A 12,749-nucleotide genomic window follows, 5' to 3' on the forward strand; every position below is an offset into this window, starting at 1 on the left:
TAATGGCAAAATTCTGGGTGAAAATGCAGGAGAAAGGATTTATTGAATACATATGGATCTTCTGTATCTGACAAAACAATCTGATAGATTTCAGAGTGATAACCGAGCACTTTTGTGGTTTAGATCTCTTAAGTGATCTTTCATCTGTTCCTTCCCCCTTCAGATCTCCTTCTGTTTCACACTTACAATTAACAGCCATGTCACAGTTAATTGTTTCTACAAAAACTGAAGCAAAGAGCTGTGTCTATGTCAATACGTTGTTTACTCTTCTGCTGTGAGTTGCAGACTGGTATTTTCCACTTTCTTCCTGTTATTTGTGTATGTATTTGTAGGGTATTTTCCTGCTGTTCTTTCTGCTGCTCTCTCCCCTGGACCCACAGCACAGCTGTTGCCTCTCCATGTCTCACTGGTTGGGAAATCCTGTCTTAAACTCCTTTCCCCAGAGATCCTCTTGACCTGTGCCCTGAATTTGTTCGAATTTGCTTTTTGTGAAAGACATTCTCTTTAATCTGCTGTTCATGTTCCTTCACTGCCTTAAATTGCTGAACTTTATGGTTTTGTAATCACTTGCGCTCATTGACTTCCAGTTTTGGACTATTAATCAACTTTCTGTATCAATAATATCCAAGTAGTAAACATCCCCTCCTGTGTTACTCTCCTTTCTTTCTCCAGAGCAACTTCTGCCCACACATTCCAGCAGCTTGGTGTGTCTGGGACCTGTCTCCCGCTGTCTTTAGCAGATGCCAGGGCAATTAAGATTACCTGTTCCTACCAACTCAAAGTATTTGGCTGCTTCAGCCAGACGCTTAAAAAGGCATTGTCCATGTCCTACTTCTGTGGTAGCTCTATGGGACATCTCCTGGGCTACTTGTACCTTTCTCTGTCCCTGGGGACATGCACAGTCTGCTTCCCACCTCTTCTTGAGCCCCAAAGTATTCTTCATACACCCCCCCCCCCCCATTTCCTTCTGTTTCCTAAACAAGTTACATCTTCTCATATCAGTATTCCCCTCCAACCATGTCTTTACATGAAGCATGTGTAAGGCTAAATGCTGTAGTTGTATATGAGGGCTTTAAAGCAGTCTTGTTTATTCTCTGCTCTCCTGGCATTTCTGTGCAGATGTATAATACGATCAGAAGGTTGCCCTGTTATTCTCACTCTATTTTTCTCTGAGCCTGCTGCAGTTTCCTTTTCTGTAGCCATATTCACTCAGTGTTAGGGCACTCACTAGCTTTTGTCAGTGTTTCCCTTCGGACCTGGTCTCCAGACCTCTCTAGGTTGGAGAGGTACTAACAGTCTTCACTCAGATGCTACCTTTTCCAGCATCCTCTCTCTCCAGAATACCATCTTACCGGGGCAGTGAGCAGCAGGCACACGAGCACAGCCCTGGGCTGGTGCCGAGGAGCAGGTGTCTGGGCAGACCTGTCCTCCCTCAGCACATCAGTATTATTTCATGAGGTTCTAAATGTCACAAGTAGCAGTAGCTTGTTGACATAGCTTGGTAAGATTTGCGGGGCAGCAAAGAGCTGCAGAATTGACTGGAAACTTGGAACATCTTGCATTACTGTGAAGAATCTAAAGACCTGCAACAAATTGCTTAATGAAAGTGTATTTAGAGGAGGCATGATCTTAATCTTGAGCTATCCACAAGAAACAAAAGCCTAGCAGGCGGGGGATGGCAAGATCCAGTTACTAGAAGGCCAAAATAGGTAAGTTTGGACTAGCAGCAGGTGCCTATTTTGACCACAGACGTTAAATAACTGCAAAATTTCACATGGGGATAGGCTAAATTTCCATACTTGCAGAAAATTTTAAGCTGGCAATGAATACCTTTGCAAAAGATCTGCTCTGTTGTGCTGAGGGGCTGGGTTTGACTCCTGCATTCCTTGTGCGTGTCCCAGGCTGGATGGTGTGGGACATCAGGGTAATGACTCTGGCTCTTTCCAGCCATTCATCTGTGCCTCCGAAATCAGGTTCAGACTCCACCCTCTGTGCTTTGGTACAAGATTCCCCCAAAGATTAGCAGGAGAGAGCTCCTGCCAAACCGGGTCCCTCCAGCTGAGCCGTATCTGCAAGCCCAGAGGAGCAGGAAGAGCCAGGGCCAGCGCCTTCAAATGCTTTACAGATTAGGGACTGGGATCTTTGGGAAGTCAGCGGAGTTCACAGACCCCAGCGGGTTATGGCCCTTGCTGCAGTGCTAGTGGTCTGCACCAGTAATTGCCATCTTCCTCATCCACTTAGCTTGGTCGTTTGCTATCATGTTCAGATGCAATGATACTCGGCGATGAGGACAAGCCCGCTGACATTATTCGAGTGCAGCTGGAGGTATCTACTTTAGCCTTGAAAATGCCTCTTTCTTGGCAGCTCTTTGTGTTTATTATAATGCTGTCTGTAATGTGCAAAAGTACATTTCTGTTTTAACTTCCTTCTTTATGTACTAAAGAGTGTGGTTTTAATTAAGGATTTCAGATTGAAACATTTCCGGTTTTATGCATTGCTTTTTGGTTAGGTTCTGTTGGATTTTCTTTCTTTTTTTTTCTTTTTTTTTTTTTTTTAGGACAGTTTTCAGTTAAAATATCTCAGAGTTTTGAAAAATACCAGATGCCCAGCTCACAAAGTGTGCAAAGAGCCCCAGTCACTCCCTCTTCCTCCCAGGGAAATCAGCTGCTCCGAGTGGGAACAGCCAAGGACGGCCGATGGCGAGAATGGGGTCAGCAGGCAGAAGAGGATGGGCCAGGACTGGGATCAGCGGTTTTCAGCGCCGCGCCATGACTGCGCCTCTTTGCACAATAGGAAACGTTGACTCAGACGCGTAAAAGGAAGCACCTGATTTCTGCGGATTCTGGGTTTATTCCCCCAAAATAGCTAGGGATTGTTAAAGGAGATGGGCAGATCTTTGCTTAACGGCAGAGCATCTCTTGCAGCGCAAACAGGCGAAGGGCGTCAGGCATTGCCCCTACCATCTCTGCAGCCCCCACCCACAGGGGAGCAAGGCCAACCCAAACAACTTGTAAAATAAAACAGTTGTTTTGCTGCACATCAACCTCAATTAGAAGGAAAAATAAAAACAAGCCAGATTTTCGTTCCCATGGTAATAGAGGAGCTTAGAAATGTCCTATAAAGGCACCCAAAATTTTTGAAAACACCAGACAAGGAAAATTATGTTAAACCCGGGTTTATCGAGCCAGTCCCGTGATTTTGGGGTGTTTGAGTTGTGATTTCTGAATGTTGGGGTTTGCCAACATGGACCTCCTCGGTTTGAATTTGTTCCCAATGTGGTATTTCAGGTTCAGTACAAGGCGCTGCGCCTTCCGCGGCTCCTCGGGGGGCTGTTGGGTGGGTCTGGCTCGCATCCCTGCGGGAGGCTCTTCTGAATCGAGCTGTGTCTGCCACATGACAGCAGTTCAGGCAGCAAAACCAGAGTATGGGGCTGAAGGGAATCAGTGAGCTAGATGCACAGCTTACCTGGGTTAAGCGTTTTACTGAGATTAAATGAGCATGTTAAAAACATGCTTCGTACCCATACATCTTTCACTCCAGTTTAGCCATGCAGCGTATGCACAGGATGCTGCTTAGCCCATGCTGCCCAGCTTACTTTTTGCAGGAAAGCACTGAAAACATCCATCCTCTTGCTGCAGTGTTAGCACTTAAGGCACAGTCTAGATAATTTATAAAGGAAACCTTTGCCTTTCAACTGTGGTACCTTGAAAGGCAGATGCAGCTTGCCTGAGCAGCAAGTGGGAATGGGCCCCTGTGATGGCTGCTGTCATCTGCCCCACAGGAGGAGATGAGTGTGGGGATAGGCATGGCATCTGCCCTTGTGCTTTCTCTCTCTGCCTTGCGTTACAGGGTATGGCTCTACATGAAACTACAGCATTATCTTGTACATGCCTGTGCGGGTTTGGGCTGCATGGGGTTTCCCAATCCTGTGAGGTGAGACTCAGTTGCAGGCGGAGATCCCCCTCCATGCAGCATCCTTGGCTGGGGAGCAGCACTCTGCAGGGACTGAGTCACCTCTCTTCCCTGGTGGCACAGAACTGCCTCACATTTATGCCTCAAACCAGATTTAAGCCATGTGAATCACCATTCCCCCCACCCATGGGTAATGTTCTGCAGCTGCCCAGGTACACCTGCCTCAAAGCCCCCCATTCTGATGTGATCCACAGCCCCATTCTCTCTGTGAGGCAGCTGGAGAGGGCATTTGGTCCTCCCATCAGCCGTCCCCATCCATCTCCAGCTGCCTGCCTATTTGGGAGCTCACAAATCGTTGAGTGCTTGAAGAGCTGACCACTTCTTACCTATTTGGGAATGCTTTTAAATTGTTCCAGAAACTGCTGTTTGTTGATAAATCGGGGCGATCACAGAGAAGTGTTTTAGCTAAACTGTGTAAAAGAAGGAATGAGCTGCAGCTCAGCACTGCCAGCTGTCACTAGATTTAGAAACACACATCATAGATTTTGTTGCTTTTCAGACAGCTGCGCTTATAGCTGCTCTTATAGCCATATAAAACAGTCATTCTGTCAGCAAATGGTCTGGCAGTGGAGCTGGGTTCTATCTGCAGCCGTGTTCCCAAGCCTGGTGGGTTTGCTCCTTCCACGTGCATAGGTAAAGCCTGGAGGAAGGCAACCTTGTGGTATGGGCTGTAACCTGTCCCTAGCACTGTAGCTTTGCATGGGGTAAAGAGCGAAATGCTGGGCTGTGCCCATTGCCTTTGCAAGGGATTGTGCTGACAGGGCTTGTCTTCAGCACCCCTGGTCGTTAGGAATGAGTAGTTGTTGCCCTGAGAGGGTGTTCTGGGGGGTTTTACCCCAAGCCTGCAGTTAGTGCTCCAGAGTTTGGCTAGCCACAAACCACAGCTTGCTATAGCAGCGCTCACAGCAGCCAGGCCTTGTCCTCCGTGGTCCATCCTATTCAGACTTTAGAGGTAAAACTGAGAGTCCCAGGGGCCAGAATTAGATTTTAAAGAACTTCCTCAAGGGAAGGGAGATAGTGCTGGTTTATCAAATTACCGCTTTCGATAAAACCTCGTCCAGGAAGGGTTTCTATGTAACAAATCAACTTTAAATGCCCACTTGAAGAAGAAGTCGAGCGTTTTATACACATTTTATTTGCAATCCTTTACACAAAGTGGGGCTAGCTGTGTCAGCAGGCTACTCCGCAAGTGAGCTATGAGAGCAGGAGTGAGTTATTGCTGCATTCGCTGTTTCACACCAGGCGCTTGTACAAGCAGTGCCAGTAACTGCAACTCAGGTTATCACTGTCTCTTCATGGAGTGAGCTGCCTCGTGCAGAAGCCCCAAGGATGTCCAGTGGCGCAGGCACTGCAGAGCGTGAGGATGCCGATGAGCTGTGCCCGTGTTTTCTCTGGAGCAGTTTCCATGTCTCAAGGCCAGTGATGCGAGGTGGTCAACAAGGTGCATAAGAGCAGGTGGTGCTCATGGTCTTACTTTCTCTTGCACTGTTCAAGCCTGCAGCTCTCTCCCCACCCACCTCCATTTCCCTCTGAAACTTTAGAGGATGCTGGATTCATCCTGATCCAAATGAGAAAATGTCTTAAGTTATGCAGCAGAAGAAAACCACTTTCTTAGCTGTAATGTGATCTTAGTTCCTTCCCGGCTGGAACAGAGGGTTTGGAAATCACCCCTCTGGCCATTATCTGAGCTTTACAGCAATTGGAGATTGAACCCAGATCCCACATCTCTTCTGAAGCTCTATGACAATTTACACTTGTTCCTAGAAACCATTACTGTCCTGTGAGCTCTCGACCACGCAAGGATTGAAAGCAGAGCTATTCTGCTCATTTGAGCTCTTTTTTTTTTTTTTGCATGAAGGCAGAGCTCAGGTCTTATTCCTTTTTCTCACCATCTGAGGATTAAGCCCAATCCTGATTGTTATCCGACCTCAATACCATTTACACACTGAACCCAATGCCTATGGCTTTTATCTGAGCCCTTACAGCATTTGGAAGTGGGCCATGCCCCTTGTCTGGTATCAAAAGCATTATATTAATTTGGGATTCATTCCACAAAATGAGGCTGTCAGCCAGACTCCTTAGCAATTGGATATTGAACCCAGACCTCATGGTTGTCTTCCAAGTTATATGCCAGCTGGGAACTCAGCCTACAATCCATGGCTGCCAGCCAAGCTCCTTATTGGCGAGAGATTGACACCAAGCCCCCAGACTGCTATTTCTGTATGGTGGTGTTAAGGACTAAACCTAGCTCACGTGGTCAGCATAATCACCTCTGCGTTGGCAGTGAAATGAAAAATCTAGTTAAAGACTTGAATGAATATCGAGGGTCGATGTTCAGCTGCTTAAAGACCAGGGATGATGACAACAATTCCCTTGGAACAAGGCCCCCTCGATACTCCAAGGGGAATAGCCCCAGATCCCCCATCTGTCATCCAGCTGGATATAAAATCCAGGTTCTCATTAACACACAGTGCACAGTGTTTCTTTACTGGCTGGCAGTATTAAAGCCAGTTCCTCCATCTTTCAGGTATTCTTCAGATGGGATTAAACTAGATCCCTTTTCTATAGCACTGTTAGGCTCTGCCAAAGCACTTCTTGTCACTCAGAGCAGACCTCCAACGCTGCACCTTGCCTTGGGAAGCAATTCCCTCATGCAGCACACCCTCAGGCTTTGCTGCCCCATGGAACAATAAGTAAGCCTGGGAGGTAAATGGGAGCAAGGGACAGTTCTGCACACCTCCATCCTCTCAGAGGGAAATCGGAAGCCTGACCAGGTAGAGGGTGCATTTCAGGTGAAATGAGTGCCTGAGGCAAGCAAACTTTTCCCTCCTGCCAGCAATTTTGCCTGGGAATTCTTCAGCATCTTTACACAGTGTGGTTTTACTGCATAGCAAAATGCTTCAGAAGACTGAATTAAAACCAAACAGCTTCCCAGCTGGGATGGTCATCATTAGAATGCAATTCCCAGCAACTGTGTGGGTTTCTTGGTATCCTCAAAATCTTTAAAATTCTGATTAAACAGCAACTCTGAAGGAATGGCTTAACGTGCAGCTAGAGTAGGAAAATCTTCCTATGATCCAGTGGATCAAGCTGGATATTATAGTGCATACGGACAGTGTTGGGATCCTACTTTACTTCTGAACTTGCAGTGATGGTGAAGGCCACTCTTTGGTGCTCTAAGTGTGCAAGTTGTGGAGTGTGGGGGTCTGGTTTCGCTGTCTGAAACCCTACCGTGACTGCGGATGGAATCCATGGGAAGATTTTAAGCCAGTTTTGCAGACCTGTCCCATGGGTCTGGAGTTACTCTGATTGCCTGTTGCATATCTTCTGATTCATATTATTTGCTAAGAAAACACTAAGTCCTTGCCACACACATGTGGTTTTATGAGGATTTTCAGCCCAAGAGCGCCAGTGCAAATGGGATTCAGCTGACTATGGTGGCAATTTGTAAATAAGTTTTCCATGTACCCACTTGTTCTTCTATAAGTGGGAATACCCTTCTTTTTCCATTCATTGCTCCAACCAGCCATCTTATTCACCTCTTGTCTGAACACTCTGTACTTTCTGCCCCCTCCTTTTCAAGCTCTCTTTGGGATTCTCTGCTCTTTGCCAGGTCTTTCCCAACCTCTTTCTTCTGCTGTCTCCTGGGGTGTTCAAGGGGCAGGGGATGCTGCTGGCTTTGGTGCTGGCACTAGGAGCTGTTTACGGGGATGCTCCAGGCATTGCTCAGAATTTATGGGGAATGCAGTCAAGCAATACCGATGATCAGCTGAAATTGTTATTTCTAGAACTGCATTTCTTTGCTTTATCCACAGAAGTGTTCATCTGTTGTGCATTTGCTTGGTCTCTCAGCTAACCTGTGGATTTGGGGAGTGCGGTGTGTGCTGCCCGCTCAGCTCTCACCCCATCCTGCTCAGTGCTGGTATGCATTGTACGTGCAAGAGATGGACGTGGTGGATAGTAGGGATAGAGGGAGAACAGGCTCTTCTTTCCTGTCCTTCTGGTTGACTTCCCAGGGTTACGAAAGCCGCTGGCACGCCGTGCCATGCCCCGCCATCCCTCAGCCCACTGGCTGATCTCAGCCGCTGTCTCAGTGTGCACATGCATTTCCACTCTCTGTGCTAAATCCTGCCAAAGCAAAATTCCTGAAGAAGAATAAAAACATGGAAGACTTTCAAACCCAGAGATTATTGAACTGTCCCTCTCACCAAATGGCAGTCAATACTCCGCTCTTTATAAAGTCTCTAGTATAACTCTTAAGTCGGGAATTACAACTGGGAAGTCTTTCCAATTATTTTAAACTGCCGGAGATGTTTTAATGTGCCTCACATTTTGTGTTGGCATGCCACAGAGTTAAGTGGCATCCATCTTTTAGAGAACTTTAAAATCTGAAACGGAGAAAAATGGGAAAGAATCACAAAAGCCATACTTGTCCCATGAACACTACCACCATTTGTGGCCTCTCAGACACCTTCTCCTGTGTGTTGAAACTATTTGCCTCCCTCTGGGCAGGGCGAGGGATCCATGCAGACAGCCAAAACCTTTAGTCCCTGAGCAGAGCTTCAGCTGAGGGCAGGACTGAGAGCAGATCTTCACTGGCGGCCACCCAGCAATGCGTCATTGGGCAGTATTCACTCTCCAGATGCGTTCAAGCCTCTACAACTGAGGAAGTAGAAGGTTGAGGAAGGCCAGATATCTTCTGATTTCTCTTTTGTGCCAGGCTTTGGGGCCTTTGTCTCCGTCTGCTGGCTGCTGTTAGTCCCAAACCCACCAAGGCAGGCGTCCGTCCCCACTGAGACCTGCCAGCAAGCACTGCTGCTGGGTGCAAGGAACAGAGCATGTAGCTTTGCTGCCTCGGTTAGCCTCCCTCCAAGTATGCGAGCATCAGTTGTGAGCATCAGTGAATGGCAGAAGCTGACTCTTGGCATCCTTGAACTTTTTTAATTGTTATGTTTATTTTTATCTGCTTTATTCCTTTTCCCTTAGCTCAGTGGCTCATGTGTGCTGAGCCTGTGCAGGCAGAGGGGCAGAAGGGGCAGGGAGAACATCTTATAAATCCAGTTCTGCTCTATTAAGATTCATTCTGGTATGACAATGGCTTTTTCTATTGAAATGCTTTGTGAAAGCCTTGCCTAATGATCTGTTAGCTGGGGAAAGGTTAAATTCCGGCAAGATTTTCTGTGTTTGATGAAGAAAAAGCAGTGCAATTATCCGGAATTCAAAGTGAGGGTTGGCCAGCTGTTAATAATACTGCGTTTCTTCATGTTCTCATTACTCAGAAATAATGTGGCCACCCCAGCCGTGGCAGTAAAGTATTTATAGCACTCTCTTTTGGCCCTGTTTTTACTCATGGAGGGCTGGACGTCACTCGAGGTCTTCTAAATATGTTTCTTTTTCTGCTTTAGACACCCATGACACTCCTTACCTTACTGCAGCTGTCTGCAGCAGGGATGTCTAGTTTAAGGTGTTCATCTCAAAAGGAGTCAGACATGCCCTTTAACCACTAAGGGTTGGGTGTCTTGTGCAGGCTGGTCATCAGGGCTCTGCTAGAGTCATTGGAGAGAATGGTGATTCCAAGTTCATGCTATCCCAAGACAGATGCTAAGGATGAAGGAGGTAAGCTGACTTGATACCTGATAGTCTTGATTCCAAGAGTGCCCATATTAACAACCTAGTTTGATACAGAGAGAGGTTTATTGGTAGTTTTCTGCTCTTTGTGGCTTCACTGCAGTCTGCAGGTCAGTTTGTGTTCCAGGAGACCACTGGAAATGTGCAGGAACAACCCCCAAACATCTGTGCATTTCTCCCAGCTCTCTCTCCTGATCGCTGAGGTTTCCAGCTTGGAAAGTCATGGCAGAACACGAAATACACGTGGCATCTCTGTGTCCAGGCGCACGGAAACAAAACAGGTCTCACGGGGAAAATATAATTTCACAGTGGCAGGCCCTGCATTGGGATAAACAGACGGCTTGTTTCCTCCGGTGGATGCATGGAAAATCAATTCCCAGTCCTCTGCAGAGGCTCCTAAACATGAATCAAATCCCCCCCTGTAGTACAACTGTTTTGCACCACTGAAAAGGTTTCATTTCTAGCAAGGGAACTGCAGGTGACACCTTTTGGCTATCTTCATGTTGTCCTTTAGGAGCCTATCTTATCTTCTTTACAGGAGACTCATTTAAAGTGCAGCTTTCTGCTTGGGGGTTTGAAGTAAATGAATATTAAGTAACTGTATCTGTCTCTAATTCACTAAATATCCACAAAAAAAACAGATAATGTGCCTGAACCAGTGGGATGAATACATTAGATTAATCTAATTCAGCTACTTTCACTCAAACAACCAGTAGCATTTAGAAAAAGGTTGTGAAAGGGATTAGGAATTTCTTTTCCACATTTTTCCTTTCTTCTTTCCATGACTTTGCTAGTTAGCTATTCAGTTAGCTGATTTCCTTGACCCTCCTTAAAACATGATTTTTAAAATAAGTTTATTCTTTTCAGACCTCAGAGCTGGCTCCATATTCATTGAAGCTTCCAGTGCCCAGGAAGAGCAACAGGATAAATGCAGATGTACAGGCTGTGAGCAGCTTACTGCAGCTGGAGTGATCAGCTTCTGGCTGTCACCATCTCACCAGCACCTCAGTTGAGCAGTGTAGGTATAGGGAGACTCACAGCATCACCCCTGGGCTTGGAGTAATCACTTGAACCTTCTCTCCATCCCTTCAGCTTCCTTGGCCACACTATCCCTTTAGCACTGTGGCAAGTCTGATATATGTACCCTCCTCCTTTATACCCTTCTTTACTGGAAAGGTGTAAAAAGACCCAGAACAGGCTGCCTGACCCTTCAGTTTAACAGCAAATCACTGGTTGCTGCTCTCAGTGTGCCTGTTTCTCGCTGCAGTTCAGGCTAGATCAGGGTTACCTCACGTTCTGAGGAGAACGTTATGTGCAGTCATGTCCAAAGCCTTAAAAACAACCAAGGTATAAGACCTAAACGGCTGCTTTGCTGCCCACAAGCTCTGCTCTTCTGTCAGTAGATTGCTTCAGTGTGATTTGTTCTTGACACATTCCTGTGGCTGTTGATCATCTCCTTATATTTTGTAAGTGCTGACAAGCAGCTTGGTTATTTGTCCAAGTATTTTTCTGGGACCTGAAGCTGGTTTGCCTGTTCTAATTCCCCAGCGCCTCCTTCCCCTCTTCTGAAAGCGGAGCCCTCGGTCTGCCCCCCCAGCCCCCTGGAACCTCCCCATCCCTGGTGGCTTCTCACAGTTAAGTGGTTGCATCTCCAAGGCTGCTTCAGGAAGCTCACTGAGTGTCCTGGGATGCAATTCAACAGGCAGGGATGATTGAAAACACCACAGTTACCTAATTACTCTCTCACCAAATCTTCTTTTGTGTGAGTTTGCATCCTGCTAATGCTGGCATTAGCTTTGTTAGGCATTTGATTGCTGTTGAGTATTTTAGGGAAGATTGAAGCAAAAAAAGACATTAAGGGTTTTGTCTCTCCCAGCTGTGCTCTGCGTTAATGTCACTCTTCCCTGAATAGTGGGCCAGCTCTTTCTTTGTTTTCTCTTGCTGCTGGCTGGTCCCCCACTGCTCACCAAGCCCACAGTGGAGCAGGGGAAACACCAGCTTTGTAGCCAGCAAGTAGGACACTAATCCCACAAAGACCCAGCACCCCAGGAGGGCTTGGCCACGCTGTCACCAGGCAGGGAGCCCTCCTCTCCCTGAGCTCAAGGGGTGGCATGAAGCTCCTCTCTTTGTGTGCAGAGCAGGGGTAGCAAGGTGCATGGTGCACACCTTGGAGGCTCTACTTGATTACTGCTGAGGCTTGGTTACTGCACAGGGGGCTGTGGGAGTAGAGAGCAAGCTGTGGTGGCAAAGGAGAGGTGGCCATGGGCTGGCAGTCTGGGGTGGTGATTTCCTCCTCTGGTCCCCAGGCACTGCAGGGATCTGCTTTGAAAGAGAGGCAAGGCAGGACAAGCACAGGAAAGGCTGAACTTCCCATGCCAAGAGCAGATGAAAAGTGATGTTATAAAGTCACTTGTCTCTGGTAACATGGTCCCTAGGTCTGACACAGTGGTGGAGGGAATCCAAGTTTCGTGCTGGAAAGAGATGAGCCCACACCTGGAATCCTATCCCAGTATCAAAGGTCAGGTGCATTTCTGCAGTTACAGATGTCAGGGGATGGCATTTGACCCTGGTTCATCCTACACAGAAGGCAAGCTCTGATGGACAACGGGATCATTTGAACCTTCCTGGAACTGGCTTTCGTTTGAACTACAAACTGTTTTTTGTTTCTTCCCAGCCAGGTCTCTAGACAAACTCTATAACTTTGCTGACTGCTCTGGCCTTCACCTGATCTTTGCGCTGAATGCTCTGCGCCGAAATCCCAACAACTCCTGGAACAGCTCCAACGCCCTCAGCCTTCTGAAGTACAGTGCCAGCAAGAAGTACAACATCTCCTGGGAGCTGGGCAATGGTGAGTGTGGGAACGGGGGAGCCACAGGAATGGAGCTCACTGTAGCAGAAAGGAATTCCCTTTTGGAAGAGGATATTTGCAGACCCCAAGATGCTTTGCCAGTGCAGTTTCAGAAGGATTTAAAGGACACTGCTGTAAGGCAGCACTATCTCTTAGATGGACCTGTCATGTGTTAGCACCTTAACTGGACATTTCCATCAGCTGATATTAAGCATATGAACTGTTTCTGGCCTGGCTTTTAGGTTGTCCAGTCCAGCAGTTATATGGACCTGTGTGGTGGCTGCAGTGCCAGGCAAGTGGG

The 12,749-nt window shown here is 47.1% G+C and overlaps 1 protein-coding gene across 2 annotated transcripts in view; it reads left to right on the top strand.

Moving 5' to 3' along the window:
* Nucleotides 1–12,749, top strand: part of HPSE2 (heparanase 2 (inactive)) — a 111,719-nt gene that overhangs the window by 61,156 nt on the left and 37,814 nt on the right. For both annotated transcript variants that reach the window (XM_065672025.1, XM_065672027.1), the window contains one exon: nt 12,275–12,448. In XM_065672025.1, the coding sequence (XP_065528097.1) occupies nt 12,275–12,448 (174 nt within the window). The remainder of the gene's footprint in view (nt 1–12,274; nt 12,449–12,749) is intronic.

Source organism: Lathamus discolor, chromosome 3, assembly GCF_037157495.1.
Source record: "Lathamus discolor isolate bLatDis1 chromosome 3, bLatDis1.hap1, whole genome shotgun sequence".
NCBI classification, from domain to species: Eukaryota; Metazoa; Chordata; class Aves; order Psittaciformes; family Psittacidae; genus Lathamus; species Lathamus discolor.